The sequence below is a fragment of the Sinohyriopsis cumingii genome, chromosome 7 (genome assembly GCF_028554795.1).
Source record: "Sinohyriopsis cumingii isolate HCF-2022 chromosome 7, ASM2855479v2, whole genome shotgun sequence".
Classification (NCBI taxonomy): Eukaryota; Metazoa; Mollusca; class Bivalvia; order Unionida; family Unionidae; genus Sinohyriopsis; species Sinohyriopsis cumingii.
The window spans coordinates 13287808-13306162 of NC_142967.1; the positions used below are offsets into that span (position 1 = coordinate 13287808).

The 18355-nt window shown below is 34.9% G+C and overlaps 2 protein-coding genes across 4 annotated transcripts in view; one reads left to right on the plus strand and one right to left on the minus strand.

Annotated features, from left to right (window-relative positions):
- The window catches only part of LOC149794751 (zinc transporter ZIP13-like), an 82917-nt gene that overhangs the window by 61126 nt on the left and 3436 nt on the right, over positions 1-18355 (minus strand). The window lies entirely within an intron of this gene.
- LOC149794752 (F-box/LRR-repeat protein 4-like) overlaps positions 2861-18355 on the plus strand; it is an 88904-nt gene continuing 73409 nt past the window's right edge. The window contains exon 1 of one of the 2 annotated variants that reach the window (XM_089964381.1): positions 2861-3097. In XM_089964381.1, the coding sequence (XP_089820507.1) occupies positions 3071-3097 (27 nt within the window). In that variant the 5' untranslated portion in view covers positions 2861-3070. Of the gene's footprint in view, positions 3098-13926; positions 14395-18355 lie in introns of those variants that run through there. The other variant, XM_089964380.1, reaches the window with a different exon arrangement.

The window sequence follows — 18355 nt, forward strand, 5'->3', positions numbered from 1 at the left end:
AGAATTGAGCTCACCCTGTCTGCTGAGATGGCAGGGTACAGTTTCGTCAATTGGTCCCTGGCAAATTTCTTAACATAAGGCTATGGTGTGACTGTTTCAGCTATTTTTTTTTACTATTTAAAGATATGGATATATTTGTGAACTGGGTGTTCGGTGCGTGTGTTGTTCTTGAAATTGATATCAGGCATGTACACCTTCCATAGTTACTCTGCAGTATGTTGTTAGTGAAATACCAATAGTCAGCTAGGAAACTGAGCTAGCCTCCTGTAGAATATTTCAATTGCATCAGCCTGTTTAGTACACACTGTTTTGCAGAATTGTCATCTAGGAAAAGGGCTTGTCTTTGCAATGTGAGCATCACATGGTGTCAAAAATGACCTTCGGACATGAAAATTGCAGGTAGAAATTTGGGGTTGGGGTGCATAAACTTCTGCTATGAACTGCCATGGACTTCTTTGGTCAAGTGGATAATATTCTTATGCTTTGTTTTAATATGGTATCCAAAAATATGGACCTTTTTGACCTCACGTGTGCATTTGATTTTTATGATTTTTTATACTAGGTCGCTTATTGCGGCATTAAATTTGTACATAAAACCTGGCCCCTGCCCCTGAATAATTTCCATCTGAGCTTCCCACTCGCAACAGATGGCTGTAATTGTATGTGGGACTGGTACACTCCTTTTGTCTTTCATTTCTGACTGCAGCCTGAATTGTTCAACTATTCTCTGGTGCTGAATTGGTATGCTTCCTTACAGCTCAGGCTGATAAAAGCATAAATGATGCCAGTATATGTACTTTAATGGTTTGTATGTGTCTGTGTTAAATTTATGTCAATCCAAACTGCTAATTTATTTTCTTTTTTCCACTAAGTTTACTCTGATGTTCTGACCTAGAGAATGCAAAATACATCACATATATCACATCTTCATGTTACGATTGCATGCACGTTTAAGTTTGGTTTGAAAATAATTAAAAATGCCATTGTAACTGCAATTTTTGTTATTGTTGACTTTGATACCATCTCATGGATCCCAGAAGCAGAAGCCATGGATGACGTTACTCAGAGATAGTCACTATACGAGCAACATAACCAATAAGTTCACTGGCATACCAACATCCCAAGCACACACACATCCACACCCAGATGTGGTGGGGGGGGGGGGGGGAGGAGGCAGGCCCAGTGGAAGCCCAAAATTCCCATCAAAAATAATTTTTATTGGAATGGGGTTCCAGAATGAAGTTCTTTAAGGGATAATTTCTTGCAATGCCACTAATGAAGCAATCTGATTAAAATCAAATCTCCAACTGTCCTACATGAAATCTGACAGCAACTGCTTAGGGGTCATGTTCTGGTGACCTATGTTATTACCATAATTGCCAATTTTACAAACCAATCTGATGAAGTCTTATATCTCAATGTTTGTGAGAATGAGCAACATGGTTAAGGTGGCAGGAGACAGTTTTGTAAATTGGCCCCTGGCAAATTTCTTAACTTAAGGTTATGGTGTGACTTTTTGAGCTACTATTGTGTAGAAATAATGATATGGACATATTTGTGAATTTGGTCTCTCCGGCTTGAAAATGATGTGAGGCATGTACACCTCATGCAGTCACTGCACAGTATGTAGCCGGTATGAAATACCAAAGGTGGGCTAGGAAGCAGTGCTAGCCACTTTTAACAATAGACACTTGGTTCAAGACAAGTAGAATATCTCAAAAACTGCCTGGATGACAATTAGTTTGTTTTGTACCAAGCTATTAAGTACACAATATTTTTCAAAATTATCACCCAGGAAAAAGGCTTGTGTTTGCACTGTGAGCATCACATGTTTTCAAAAATGGCCTTCTGACATGAAAAATGCATGTATAAATTTGGGGGTGGAGTGCATCAACTTTTATTTTTATGAGTTTCCACTTACTTCTCAGGTCAAGTAAATGATATTTTTATGTTCTGCTTTATTATACATATCCAAAACGTATGAACCCTTTGACCTCATTCAAGTATTTTATTTTTTATGAATTTTTATTAGGCAGGTGTATACAACATTAAATTTGTGCATAAAAACTGTCCCTTGCACCCAAAAGAGCATCAGTGTTTGCTGAATGATTTGACTCACTTTCAGATTTCTAAACGCTGCATTTCCATTGGCCAATTCAAAGGTCACCAAAACATGACCATTAAACCATCACTCTCAGATCTCCATTTAGGAATGTGGAGATTCTATTTTAGTCAGATTGCTAATGAAGCTTCAGGAGATTCCACCCAGCCGTGGAAAGAGTCATATAGTTGGAATGGTGAGTATCACATTTCCCTTACTTTTCAAAGAAAGTGCTGGATAAATATCAATACATGTAATGAAATATAATGGTAAATAACTCCTGAGAACTTCAACAGCAAATAATTATTAAACATCTCTGATTCACCCACCCAAATTAGGTGATGGCAGATCTGAGATTTTGCAGTTGGACTTGCCATATAAGTGAGTACATACAATATACACAGACAGCTACTTCTTTCTTAGTCAGATCCACATCGTAAATCAAACCCTCCCCCAATCTGATTCTTATCTAACAATCCATACCTATATTTATCATCTCTGATTACAATCTGCACTTGTAAATACATGTCTATGCAGCAATAGAACTAGAGATGTTACAGTCTCAGCAACTGAGGCACAGTTAGGGGATTCATTCTAGCTATGGGGATCCCTGGCAATACATTCCATTAATTATTGATCTAAAATAATAAATACTGGAGTTTGCTGTTTGTCACATATTACTGAGCATGGTCTTTATGCCTTAATTTATCCATATGAATAATTGATCTTTTGCAGACTCCAGCCCTGACTAGTTGTGGAGCATAATAAGCACTTTATAAATTCTGGAAAATTCCAACTGACACACATGCAAGACTGCAATGACCTCCTGCCTCCTGGTGCTGCCAAAATATACAAAAAGCATACATGGCATGTCAGACACCTGGGTGTATAATTGCCAGCTAAGATAACAGATGTCCATATGAATCAGCAATTATTTGGACTACACAAAGGAGACTCTCATGACCAGCTATGAGTCACACAAACCTGTCTCAGATTGTGAGTACATGTATATTCATTCAATGATATTACTTTTTTTATTTAAACTTTTCGTATCGTTACATATCTTACAATACATTTATGACAAAAATGAGGGTATGTTTAATACTACATGGCCACTAGCACATCCATGGTCACAAAAGACGAATCATGCTTTCAAACAAATGATTGCCTAAATATTATGTTTTATGTCACAGCAACGCTAGTACATGTAGGACATTTAGTGAAAAGGCAATAGGTGTAAAGTGCCTAGCCAAGTACACATCAGGATGCCAACCCAGGCTGATGTGTAGTATTCCAACCTACCACTTCTGGTCACAAATCCAACATGCATACTACTGTGTCACCATGGCACCTTCCTCTATTAGTCACCTCTTCCAACATGCATTATTCACTTTCTTCAATAAATAAAGTAATTATATCTGTATTCAACACTAATGTCTGGTGTCTCTGCCCATGACCCAGACTTCCAACTGACTAGAAACGTGCATCTTCGCTAGCCATGGTTCCAATATGTTAATCTACAGCTATATCGACACTGAGTGTGTGAGATTTGGATTTTCAATGCAGCTTTTACCACGTTTTCAGAACTATCACTACGATGTCTGCAGTGTGGCAGTTAATAGTGATGTCTAGGATTGGGGCATCGCAATCATGCCGCAGATATGTAGCATGATGTCCTACCCAGTCACATTATTCTGACACCAGGCCAACCAGTCCTAACACTAACCTCCTAATGCTGAGCTCCTAGTGAGGCAGCTGCCAGTACCATTTTTATAAGTCTTTGGTATGACTTGGCCGGGGTTCGAGCCTGTGACCTCCAGCATCCGATGCGGACACTCTAACCACTTGGCCACCGGAGCAGTACAGATCAATCTGATATTTCAGTGCTTTGCTCAAGTGACATCTATTGGATTTAATGAGTTGCCTCCCTTAGGATATAATGCCAACTAACCAACAGAATAGTGTGTAAAAGCAGTGCATTGTACAAAATATGGCTGCATCATTTACTTTTGTGGGGCTCAATTTCATGATTTTGTTTTTTTTAAAAAGGAAAAAAAGCATTTCCGCAGGTACTTAAATTCGTGGTTTTGCCTGTCAAATTTTGCATATCAGTAAATATTTAATTTTGTGGTTTAACCTCTATCAAAACCCAAAATAAAGAATACAAAAGAATAAAACTATGTTCATACAAAAGGTTGTCACATAAGTGTTTAAAACAATACCACCACATAAATGAGCATAAAGCTACAAAATGACCAGTTCAATATTTATACTGTTTTCATCAGAGTACTTAACATCAATGGAAGCCAACCCAACCAACAACATGAAAACAATACTACTACAGCCAAGAGCACATATAAAACACCTGCTGAAATCAATCACTTGCACCATAGTTTCATCTGAGTGCTAAACATCAAAGGAAACCAAAATCACCAAAGTGTGAAGATACTAACTGCATTAAAAGACAGTACAAGCACCCTTTGTGCCTGCCATCTTCATGTGCAGATCAATTTCAATCACTAGACTTAAAGTAAATAAAGAGTACAAAGAAGAATTAAAATCACACACACTTAATAGGTCATGCAGGCCATCACAAAAAGAAAGATGTTACTGGTAATGATCAGTGTACTGTATATGTGAACCTTGCAATCTCATCAATCAAGTCAACTCATGCATAATGGAAAATTGTTGTTCAAGCAAGGAGTGAAAGATTAGACACAAGTTTTAGTGGTTTTTAGAAAAGGTGGATGTGTTTAATTCTGCAATTTTCAGATCATTTACCTGATAAGAACTTGTGTATAAAATGAGATTTGATCCACACATGTTGATACAGTGGCTTTGTCCTAAAATAATCAAGCGTGAGTGAGCTATAATACTTCACTGTAATTAGTGTATATACATAGTGTTTCATTAATAATAGTGCTTCAAGCAATAGTTGTAGTTTTTTGCAGGCTGTTTGTTCTATTGAATTCAAAATGAATGTACAAAACGAAAAATGCTTTCATGAGGATTCAAATATTTTATCAGTTTTCAGCAATATTCAATTTGATTTTCATATACTAGTACTTTTTATTATTCTTTCTATCATTTTCAGTAATCATAGTGTTTAAATACCTTTGTGCTTTTTCTTGCTTCTCTCTTTCTTTACTTATATCAAATATCAATATAAGTAATTTAGCGTAAATTACAGCCACCAGATCCCTTATAGTTAAGTATGCCACTGGAACAATATACAATATTTTATAATTATTTTTGCAAAGTGTTAAAATGAAAAAAAAAACGTGTACAAGCTAATATCTAATTACCAGATTATAGTACTGACGTTGATTTATCAAACACTGTTCATGTCTATGAGTGAAACACAGTATGAAAATGAGGGTGGGGTGGGGGTGGGTCATCATCACATGTGGCTAATATTTTGTTGGGCTTTATAATTCATGGTTCAAAGCAACAATGAAAACCACAAAAATTAGTTTCCCATGAAAATTTCCAACACTTCAGTATTATATGAAATCATAATTTGATTGCAGTTTTCTGACTACTGTGCACGACAGTTTGTTTCATTACCTACTAATACAAATGAAACTTGAAATTCTTGGTAAAGCAGTTTATCAGTAATTCTACAACTCCATCACATGTTGTACGAACTCACTCACCCCAATAGTATGAATTAAAAGTTATAACTATTATGTGCGTATAACAAGCACTCTCAATCATATTATACACTAGTTTCAATCTCTATCTCACAGAGTTAGTTTCACCATGTTGTTGACAGTAATAACAACAGATATAACAGTGGTCTTGATTAAATCAGTGCCACTGCAGCCAATGAAATTCAGAGACCGATACATAGAAATACCAGATCAATCCACCAAGGTGAAGATAGGTTAACATATCGGAACATTGGCTAGCAAAGATAAGTCATGCAAGAACATAATGTAGTTCTTTAGTACTCTTAATCTGCAGAATTATAAATTAACAGCAGCGTCATGTCCTTCACCTGCAAGGTAGATTCCTACCTAGTACCTACATAGTAGACTACATCCCAGTACCTACAGTGTAGATTCATGTCGTGCACAGTGTGGATTCCTACCCAGTATCTACATTGTTGATTCCTGCCCAGTACCTACAGCGTCGATAAATGCCCAGTACCTACTGAATAGGTTCTTGCCAGTACCTACAGTGTAGATTCCTGCCCAGTACCTACATTGTAGATTCTTGTCCAGTACCTACAGTGTATTTTTCTGCTTAGTACCTACAGTGTAGATTCCTGCCCAGTACCTACATTGTAGATTCTTGTCCAGTACCTACAGTGTATTTTTCTGCTTAGTACCTACAGTGTAGATTCCTGCCCAGTACCTACATTGCAGATTCTTGTTCAGTACCTTACCTACAGTGTATTTTTCTGCTTAGTACCTACAGTGTAGATTCCTGGACACTTCCTTTTATAGATCATAAGCATGCTCAATGACTGAATCACATTGATCCCATACTATTTGGAGTACATCTGTTTAGAAGCCAGTTAGTAATACACAAATATAATGTTAATATCTTGTATGTTGTTCAAGAGGCCAAGCAACATATTTTTTATATAAATACATTTTGCATGTAGCAACAAGAAAGCGTATGTATGGGCATTATTACATGATCAGTGCATTTTGCTGAAATCTACTTGGAAAAAATAAAATGTTCCTGAATCTTACATCATTATCTTTACTCAAGAAAAACAACAGAATTTGCCAAGGAGTCATAAAACAAAACTCGTGCATAATAAATGACCAGTTTCACTGAATACCTGATAATAACATTAGACTTGGGTTATCTCGCAAAATATCAAAATTCCAAAATGCCGCGCTCACTGATGGGAAAATTGCAAACAATCAAAATGTCAGAAATGTGAGAAGTACATCAATCATAACCGAGAGGATTTACAGTGTTTAACCATCAAACAATTAAAAGCCAACTTAAATCTGATTGGTGTTGGTGGAGAAAAGGCCATGCTAGTAACGCATACCTACATCCTAATTTGCAGGAAGAAGTACACCCCACAATTAAAAAGAAAATAGAAAAATATTCTTTCATAACAAAATAATAATGTTATTTTAAATTAAAATACCAAAACTATTGAGCAACGTTATTTTAAATTACAACACCAAACTATAGAATAATGTTATCTTATTTAAATTACCAAACTATAGAATAATGTTATCTTATTTAGATTACCAAACTACTGAATAATGTAATTTAAAATACCAAAACAATAGACTGTTATTTTAAATAAAAAATGTTTTGATAATTAAATTGTCAGTCTTGATCAAGGATTCTGAAAATCAGTTTATACAGTATAGACATTTTCAGGGTTATTAAAATCACCTAGTCTGTTAGTCAGACTAGTAGATTTCACTAATTACTAAGATTGGTATTAGTCTAATTGAAGTAAAGGAAATTTTATTGTAAATTATAGTTCAACAGAAAGGGTGTGGTGTGTGGGTGGGTGGGAGGGGCGGCTAGTGTCTTCTGAATCTGCAATGATAAATTAATGCTTTTCCACTGATTTTAATTAGTTTATTTAAACTTAAAATGACATACCTTAAAATAATTTTTGATACCTAAACTGTGCATACCTCTAAGTGATGTTTAACAATTAAAACTTGAAAAGAACATAACTTAAATTGGTTTGGTGCAAAAGAAGATAAAATACATTCTGAAACAAACTTTTAGTATAAAACCAATTCCAAGAAGATTCTATTATAAAACCAATTACTATGAGATATTTTTTTAATTACTTGGCTGTTTATGTTATTTTCTTACAAACATATTGGGGAATAGCATGGGTGCTGACACATAGGGGCACTTGCAACCACTTCCTGGATTTCACCTCAAAACATGTTTTGGCCTACATCATATTTTGAAGTCAATATAAAAAAACATTCAACCAGCAGTGGTAGCCTTGTTTTGATTTTAAGCAACTGTTATCAGTAACAGCAACTCCACTGAAATGCTTATTATGAAAGGGGTCCATTGGTACATGTCAATCAAAGACTAGATCTTTGCATAAAACAGAAGAAAAAAAATCTCTCAGAATTCTGTTATCCAGGTTCTAGTCCAAGTTTCCACTGACCTTTCCCACCCTTTGTTACTTATTTGAAAGGTCAATCCCTCCCCTTCCAAAAAGACTGTTTCACTTTCTTGCAGGGTTCATTTAACAACACTTTATTTCAACTTCTGGGAACCTACAACCTGCTGGAGCATAAGGCACATGTTTTAACTGGGGATCAAATTAATATTAGCTCCAAAGTTCCCAGAGTCCCTTTGGTGTTAGCTTTGAAACTAAAATAAACATTCAACCCACATGGCCATGGCCTGGCTCTAACTCTGCTGACCCTGGGTCACCTAAGTTCAGCATCAACCCTATTCCAGATAAATGTGTCATCTCATTAGAATCCTCTCATTAATAACATCTTAATACCCTCCCTCAAATATAGCTGTGCTATTAGACCCGTAAGATCTATTTTCAAGAATGATTTAACCCATAAAGCTAAGTGGCATCAATATATCGAACAAGCATGGCAGTGGGTGTAGGTTCTGCAAAAAATAATAAATATTCTAAGTGGATTTCAACAACCATCTCCCTTGCATGAGACATGCTAGGATTGAGACACACATATGAAAGTTGTTATAGGCAAGTCATAACCAAAGATAGTTTTAAGGTTATTATGGCATGTCAAGATATGACCCCGAATGCAGTGTTTGTCTCAGAACAAAATCTATTCTTAGCAACAGAGATAAGGAAAAGTCTTTGTGCCAAGCACCAAAGATGAAATAGAGCAAAACACAAAAGAAATTCATTGGAGGACATTACATTTATCACAAAGACCTCAGACTGATTGGGAAATTTCCTTTCATAAGAAGGCTGACAATATTCGACAGATAACTGAATGGTCAAAAAAACAAACATCCTGGTTAGGAATTTTAAAAAATATAATGGATGAAATTAATTTCTGAACACAAAATACAGAAACTTTCATGTCTTAAGGAATTACTTTTCTGATAAAATGACTATTTAAACTGAAGGTAGTTATTATGTGCCTGTTTCTGCAGTCACTTATATCTGTATAATACATTTAAACTACAACCAGGAAATATTTGGCATAAATTATATCTTCATTTTTTTTCACTTAAGTTTAATTCATGCAAAAGTTCAACAATATCTTTAACTTGTGTAATCAGCCTTCAACATTACCATCTTAACACGATTAATTTCTTGGCCACAGTTTGCATTGTTCTTATACAGTAGGTAAATGTATTTGTTTTTGTACATGTACACCATCTTACCAACAGATTGGAGATAGTTATTTTTAAAACATGTGCATCTCTTGCAAATCTCCAATTACATAAAACCATTATCAACGAGTTACACAAAAGAAGATACTTAGGCATACACATAAAAATTTTCAGAAAATCAACAAATTCCAAATATTCAACAAAAGAGGTTCTTGATATATGGTTGCTATTCATAAATCTGAATATGCATGGTTGAAACACACTGACCATCCAACCTTTATTTTAATCTGAAGCATTATTTTTAATACTTTAAAAGATTAAAAGCAAACATGTTGTAGTAAACATTTTAAAAAATTATACCATCAAACTTGGATAAATGCAACAGTAATACAAAAAATTTAAGAATAAAATAATGGTTTCAGATTATATGGAATATGGTGGTGGTATAAATTTCACAACATATGTTTTTGATACATGAGCTTCACTGATCATTAATTACTTCTGTGTAAACATATGGAACCACCAGGCTGTCACCTTGCTGTAGGACTGAACAATTAATAACATTAATAATCTGACATTATGAACTCTATCACATACTTCAGTGTAAACACATGGAACCAGCAGGTTATCACCTTTCTGTAATATGGAACAATTAATACACTAATACACTGGCTTTATGAACTCTATCATGTACTTCAGTCTAAACACAAGGAACCAGCAGGTTATCACCTTTCTGTAATAAGGAACAATTAATACACTAATACATTGGCTTTATGAACAATATCATGTACTAATATAAAAATTCATATATTAAGCAAAATTTTCTTTCAAATAATGCCAACCTACTGACACAACTTCTTTTTAATCCCGTTACAGGAAACAGGCATTTTTTTTATTTGGACTTACCCAGGGATGGGATACAAATAATGCAGTCATCCTTTGATTCTTGAAAGTGTTATCATATGGGGATATGTCAAGAATTAAAAGATCAAAACCCCATTTATGCTTGAGTACACCAACTCCTTGAATCCAAACCATTAATGCATAGCTTCGGTTTGCATTTTCATTTTCTTTAGCAAGATAATGCAAGACTGTCTGCAATGTCCCATTTTCCAGATACTGTCTTTTTTAGTATTATTATGTATACTTAGATCTGATTGATAGATCTCACTATTTTTGTACACATGTACCATTATCTGTGATGTCCGATTTTTAACCACGTACATGTTTTCATCCCTGATTACATATGTCACTAGTTTTAATTATTAGTTCTATCTGTGCGAACATATTCTCATTGTCCATGATGTACCACTGTCTCCAATTTCCACATTTTGGCTAAACTGACCAACCTTAGTTTTATTTTGACTGTTCAAACTATTTCTCTAAACAGATTCTTATTATCTATGAAATACTATTGCTGGCCGTCTCCATGTTTTAATAAAATGGTATGTCCTGGATTTTAACTGATAGTTTAATATATTTACGTAGATATGATTTGAATGACTTTAAATGCTGTACTATTATCTACAGCCTCCATGCGTTTGTAAACTATTAAGTGCATCTTTCCTTATACATGATAGTACAGATAATGCGTGTAAATGTGCACTCAGTGAACAGATGAATTTAACTAACTTAGCAAAGACTAATACAATCCAAATATAATAATCACAATAATATTTTTTTTTTTTTAAAAACACAAAAAAAATCCCCGAAGAAAACAGCTTGCAATTTCGTGACTGAAATGATAGTTCAAGATTTTGTGAAACTGGATGGCTTTATGTATAAACTTTAGAGATAGTGTAAATTTATGCGCATTGGAAATATCAAAAGCGACACATGGGCTGATTTATGATTACCATCCTGAACACTAATCCAGTTCTGCTGTGTAAGCATATACAGCAGTGTTTCTCAAACTTTTTTGTCTTGCAGCACACCAAAAAAATCTAAAAGATTTCACGGCACACCTGAAAAGATTTAACAATTTTTGTGGTGAAGAACTTATTTATTTTTACATATATATTTAATATTAAATTTAATGTGAAGGATGTGCCTGCTTTCAAGAGCAACTCAGATTGAAGCAAGGCTCCAAAGTCGACAAACAAGCGTACATTTCATTGTCGACTTTAAGAAGTCTCTCTCTCCTTTTTGATTTTATTTCAGTCAATGCTGAAGATCCAAACTCACAAAGCCACGTAGACACAAATGGCAGAATTACTTTGACTGGTTTTGAACTGATTGCAGGGAAATGTTGACTGAAAAAATTTATCGTTATCTTCTTCGGTTGTAAGATTTGTAGTTTCATTGTTTCCGAATGGATTGATCACCCATCCACATTCATCACTTGCATGTGATGGGAAGTAATGCTGCAGTGCCGATTGTAGGTCTCTCAGTGTGTCCAGAATTGACTTACCATTTAATTTTTCGATATGTTCAAGGTTTCAAGATGCTAGCAATTTTAATTTATTTTTCAAAACTCCCACAGCACACCTGCAAATCTCTTGCGGCACACTAGTATTTGAGAATCACTAATATAGAGCCACAAGGCTGCAACCTTGCTGTATTAAGGAACAATTAAGAACTGATGTATTACTTAGGGAAGGGGTGATCTTAATATGGTCATCATTAGATTTTGTAAGGGATTAAGAATTTATTCAGGATTAAAAACGAACCCCAACCCCTTGCCAGGATAAGATGATGTATAATTCATGCACTGCCTAATAATGCTTATCTTCATTTTCAATTTGCAGAATAACAACAGTCATAAATACAGTCTGCAAGTTTTTTGTCAATTAGTTATGTGCATCTATAGAGTTAATTGATAGAACAAGCTATCATTGTAAACAAATGCATCATTGCTTGCAATGAACAATTTTGTATTCCATTGAGTTAGTCCTGCAGTACCCTCCTTTATACATTACCATTAAATATAAATGTACTTTCGGAAACAATATCCCTTTTCTATCTAGGATAGCACCAGTCCCATCAAGGGACTCATGATTTTTGCTTCCATTACAGTACATGTACCTAAAAGACTCAAAGGCCAAAACATGCATGTACACAAATTCTTGTATATGATTTATACTGAAGATCATTGGTTATCAGACTTCTGGTATGCTGAGAACATTTGTTTCAACTGTACAATCAAAAAAGAATTTCCTGTAATTCAAGATAAGATCATTCTTTTTAACTGCTGAGTGTTCAAAACGATCTCTGATAATCCAAAGCAACATAATTTTCTGTTTTGCTGTTGTGGTGGCCATGCTGTGTGCAAGATCAGCACCATTTTCATTTTGGACAAACTAGACTCATTAAAACACTTCTGTGAAAATCCAATGCCAATATGACCATCCAGTCAGACTTAGGAGTGGCGATAAAATGATTTTCATGATGACTGTTAATGGTAGTCAAGGTTGATATACATGTAAGATTAGCACCATTTGCAATTAATATCAACGAGATCTGATAAAAAGGTTTTTGGTAAGAACTCTATGCCAATATGACCTGGACTTCTGGAGGTGTAGCTATATCAATGTTTTCATGATGATCCACATGCTGGCCATGTCAGATTGCCATCATTTTTATTCTGGACCAACTTGATAGTGTATCATAATTGTTCTGGTGAAAACTTCATTTTGATGTGTCTTTTAGTTTAGGAGTAACTATAACAAGATTTCCTTGGCCACCATATTTGTGGTCAGACCCATGATGGGCATACTGGATGTCAGATCAGCACAATTTTGATTTAGGACCAACTTCAGTCATCATAAGAAGACTTCAAGTTAAGATCCCATTAAAATGAAGGAGCAGCATTAAGATTTTCAAGATGGCCACTGTGGTGGCCATACTGGATGTCCAAGTAGCACCAGTTTTAACTGACCATCTAGACCATGGGATGAATGTGTGCAAAGTTTCAAGGCGATCCTCCAAGAAGTTTAGTAGGAGTACTGACAACAAACTTGTGCTACCGTCAAAACACTAGCCATCCCATAAGTTCTTCTCACCTATGACCAGTAGACAGCTAATAATATCAGAGAATACACCTTGTTCCCAAAATATTTATTAACACTGACATAAACATAACAACTTATTTTACAATTTGTAATTGGACAGTGTTGCAGTGATGATGCATGTAATATTCCCATAAAGCAAAATAGAAACTTTCTCTTGGTTTATCCTATGACACATGATAGCAAAAGCCATGCTAATTTCTCAAAATCACACCCAAAAATTAATATATACACTAAAATCAATAATTATATTTTCAAGTATTCTTTATTTCTTCACTAAATCACCCACTTTTCTCAGATGGGTTAATTTCTCCCTATAATATTCAGTTTTATAGCATACCCTGGTTTCTGTGTCTATCATATGGTTTCCACATGGGATGGGTTGTTTTTACCTACAATCGCAGTTGCTGACAGATAACACACAAGTCTATTGGCAGTTTATCATAAACTTTTTAGCCACTACATGCAGCTGCTACTGCTTCTGATGGATGCTGACTGCAGAAACACTCCATTTTATTCACAAATATATCAAGGTCTATCAAAAAAGCAACGCACATTAACAGTGTTCACCTCAGCCAACTAAAGCAGTATAAAATGACCAATACTGGTCTTTCCTATTTATCAGTGGTGGATAAAAAAGAGTGTACATCAATGGTGTATACTGTAATACAGCACCAACATACCACAGACAATCAGAGGGGTCACATGCATGTATCTACATGTATGTATAACTGTCTACACATGTTTCTGGTGGGTTGGCTGGCAATCATTAGGACAAGAACAGGAACTGAGATGCCTCCACATATACACATACAGTAAATCACGTTACATTAAAGTTTACAGGATTACTTCTCCAAAAAGGAACTAGTGTTAGGGATTTGACTTGTCTGGCATTTTACGAGTTATATCATAAAAATGGAGAAGCTGGATAAACCTAAAGCTAAGCTGTCAAGTGCTTCCTTTTCTTCCAAAAAGTCTGATCATGTGGAATATAGCCGTAAGGTAAGATTGATAGCTCTGTCAAAAAAACAACTTCTAAATTAACATATTCACGTCTGATATATGTTAAAGACAGGAACAATTTTTTTCAAAACAAAAGGTGGATTTAGCTTTAAATGTACAGTGTTTGTTTTTCTTATTTACCAAACAGGGAGAATCCCTGACTGAGAAAATCAAATAATAAATAGTTTCTTCATAGGAATTTCATGATGACATTTCAATACAAGAATTATGCACATTGTAAGGTCTTGCCTACTCACTAAAGCCTGAAAAGTTGACCAGTGTGACTTTACATTAGGCCACTCTGGTGATTAGAAGTACACCTAGATTTCATACAACAGTATCTAATGAAATGTGGTAAATGCTAAAATGCACAATAATTACAGGAACATTAAAAGCTGATCACTATCACCTACTTGTTTCTTTGTCAAGTTTTACCCTCCAATATGAATACTGTACATGCATTAAATTAATGCATCAACTTCAGAGAAACATTAAATTTACACAACTTTAGCATCATCAATGGTGCATGAAAAGTGGGTTATCCATGATGGCACTGTACCCTTAAATATGAACACACAAATCAAGTTTCATGACCATCTTAACAAATCAGCACAATGTTCAAATCAACACAATGTTATACAGAGCTGTAGACATGAATTTAACAAAGTGGGTACTTCACTCCATGGCTTGCATCTAACTGCATATTTTACAATTCAATGGGGTGGGGGGCCCGAGTGGCAGAGTGGTCTAAAGCGCTCTGTTACGGATCACTGCCATCTCACTTCTGCGTGGGTTTGAGTCTCAGGTTCGGCCAATGTAGGTATGTGAGAAAGCTTGCCAGTAGCTTCTCGAGGGTCAGTGGTTCTTTCTGGGGACTTCCCAGGTTCTTCCTCCATTTATACTGGCTGCCATGTATAGCCTATCGTGTGCTGAAAAATGGTGTTAAACCCTACAACAACAACAACAATTCAATGGAGCATACTGTACTTTTTGGTTTTGAGGGGTTTAATGCTATTTTTTTTTAAAACATGATAGGTTATACATGTACATGGCAGCCAGTACTTTAATGCTATTTTTTTTTAAAACATGATAGGTTATACATGAACATGGCAGCCAGTACTTTAATGCTATTTTTTTAAAAACATGATAGGTTATACATGTACATGGCAGCCAGTATAGGTACAAGAAGAACACACGAAACTCCTGGAAAGAACCACCAAACACAAGAAAGCTACTGGCAAGCTTTCTCAAATTCCCATGTTGGTCAATCCAAGACTAAAACAAACAGGGACACAGGTTAGTTGTGCAAGTGACCTGAAAAGACAAGCACCTTGGACCACCTGTGGACTATTAGTATTTTGCGAAAACTGCAAAAGAAATGTATGCTACCCAAATAAGCCTTACTAATCAAGACATTAAACATACCATTTTTAACAAGTCATACAGTTTATATACCAAATTATTAGGATGTGTTTTATTATATGGCTCTATCTGAGTGAATCTTCTTATAAATATCAAGTACAGTACAGTTATACCTGTCAAGAGCGGCCACACACAGGAAAAGGTAAAATTGGTGTCTGTACATAGGTGACCTCTGTATGCAGATTCACCTTTCAAATTTGGTTTTTGAACAAATTCCATGCACTGAACACATGTATTATGATTATGATTATTATTATTATTATTAACAGATTTAGTGAAGTTTAGCAAAATTATAAAATTCATGAATATGTTGTTCTCCCCCAAAGGATTAATATATCTTGTTCACTTTAATCTTTCTTATAAAATACATCATCACTGACTATTGAAGAAAAAAAACACAAATGATAAGAGACTTGTGCATCATAATAAAACGAATATGTCACTATCTTATATGTGATTGAAGAAGGACAGAGACTTTGCTTGGACAGCATGTAAAATTAAACTTAGAAATAGCTGTCCACACTTGATATAGTACATGTATTTGGATTAACTAGCTGCTTAACTCTGGAAATAAAAGGACTGTCCGCATATGTGAGAGGCCTGTGATGAATAGGAATGAAAAGAAGCCTTACATGGCCATTGTTTGTAACACATGACTCGAAACTACACATGCATATGATAAACAGACAAATTTTTCAAACACTGAATAACAATGGAGCCAAATAATAAGGGATGTAGCTCATATCTCTCTCGAAAGATTAACAGAGACCGCTACAATTCACAAGCACATAAATGAAGATACTGAACTAAACCAAAGGAGACTTCCGTATGCACATCAACAACATGGCTGAATTTCCCCCATTCTTGCAATAAATTGCATTCAGCCCTCTTCCCTAATGATAAAATCAGCCTCCATGTTCAAATTTGACAGAATTATACTTTATGATGTTACAGGAATACAATAAGTACAAGCAAGATTAGAAATATTTACACATTGATTCGCATGACATGCCATGATTGAAACAATGTCTTAAAGCAAAGTACAATTTGCAGACACTGAGTGATCACTGTCAATACACTCAGTGACCGCGGAAAGCAGGAGAAACCATTACTTGGTAAGGAAATACCTGACTGCTGATGGAAAAAGCAGGTGACCAATACATTCATCTTTTACATACAAAATCTGCTCAGGGTGGGGTGGGGGTGGATTAGAATGGCTGTTGAGAACCAGTGACATATATAAAAGTGACCATTCTGACAGGTTTGACTGTACTATTTTCAAACGTGAATGGAACATCTAATATTTGTACTATTCACATAGTCTATGTTGATACACTGCACCATTCTATACAACAGTAGCTGTGTTTACAGCAGAAACAATATGCTCACATTTTAGGATTAAAAGCTCAAAATTAAATTGTTCTGCGTAATCTGACCACATAAAAAACTTCATGCATTTTTTGTCAATTTGTCAACATAAAATATGCAAAAATACTGATTATCTGGAGCTCTGGTTACATTTCCAAATCATCACATTGTTACATTTCCAAATCACCACATTGTTACATTTCCAAATCACCACATTGTTACCTTTCCAAATCATGACATTCTTACATTTCCAAATCATCACACTGTTACCTTTCCATAACAATGGCATTCTTACATTTCCAAATCATCACTGTTCTTTTACATGATCAAAATCAACACTCTGCTACATTTTCAAATCACCACACTATTATAAATGTATGCTCAAATCACCACATTGTCACATGTTCAAATCACCACAATGCTACATGTACATGTTTAAGATCACATGTACATGTATCTAAAATCTTCCTATAACCTGATAAGAGTAACTGGTGTCAAGACTGCTATCAATTTCTAAATTTAGACAAATCTGAACCTTTCTAGTATCACGAACACTAAACATGTTAAATTAAGAGCAGTATTTGTCTGATACCCAAACAGAAGTCCTATACTGTCAGAAATGTGTGAAATTCTGCCTGGTACTTCCATGCATTTTAAAAAAGGGGGTATAATACAAGCTATACATTTAATAAAATTCTAACTTGTATGTATGTTGATACAAGTGATAGAAAATCGATATAATACTTACTGTACGTAAGTGATATCAATCTTAAGCAGCCGTCAAAATCATGTTAGTTATTTGCCTTGTTATTCTTTAAACTGAGAATTCATCTGAGAGTGCTGTTGCAGGCACATGCACTCATTTTTGTTAGTTAAAACAAAAAGGATATGACAACAATCACTCACCATCTACAACTTAACACCAACTGACATGGTTCATAATAATATTAATAATAATAATAATGAGGACTTTGTATAGCGCCTAATCTTTAGAAGCTCTAGACGCTTTACAACATTAAACAGCACCTATAAGATAAGAAACATAATAATATTATTACAAAAACAAACAACATGAGAACAGAAAAACATTAAAAAATAAAAAACATGCTGAGAATATTTCCATAATACTGAAAACCCCTCCAACAATTTCCATGGTAATTAATTTATTACA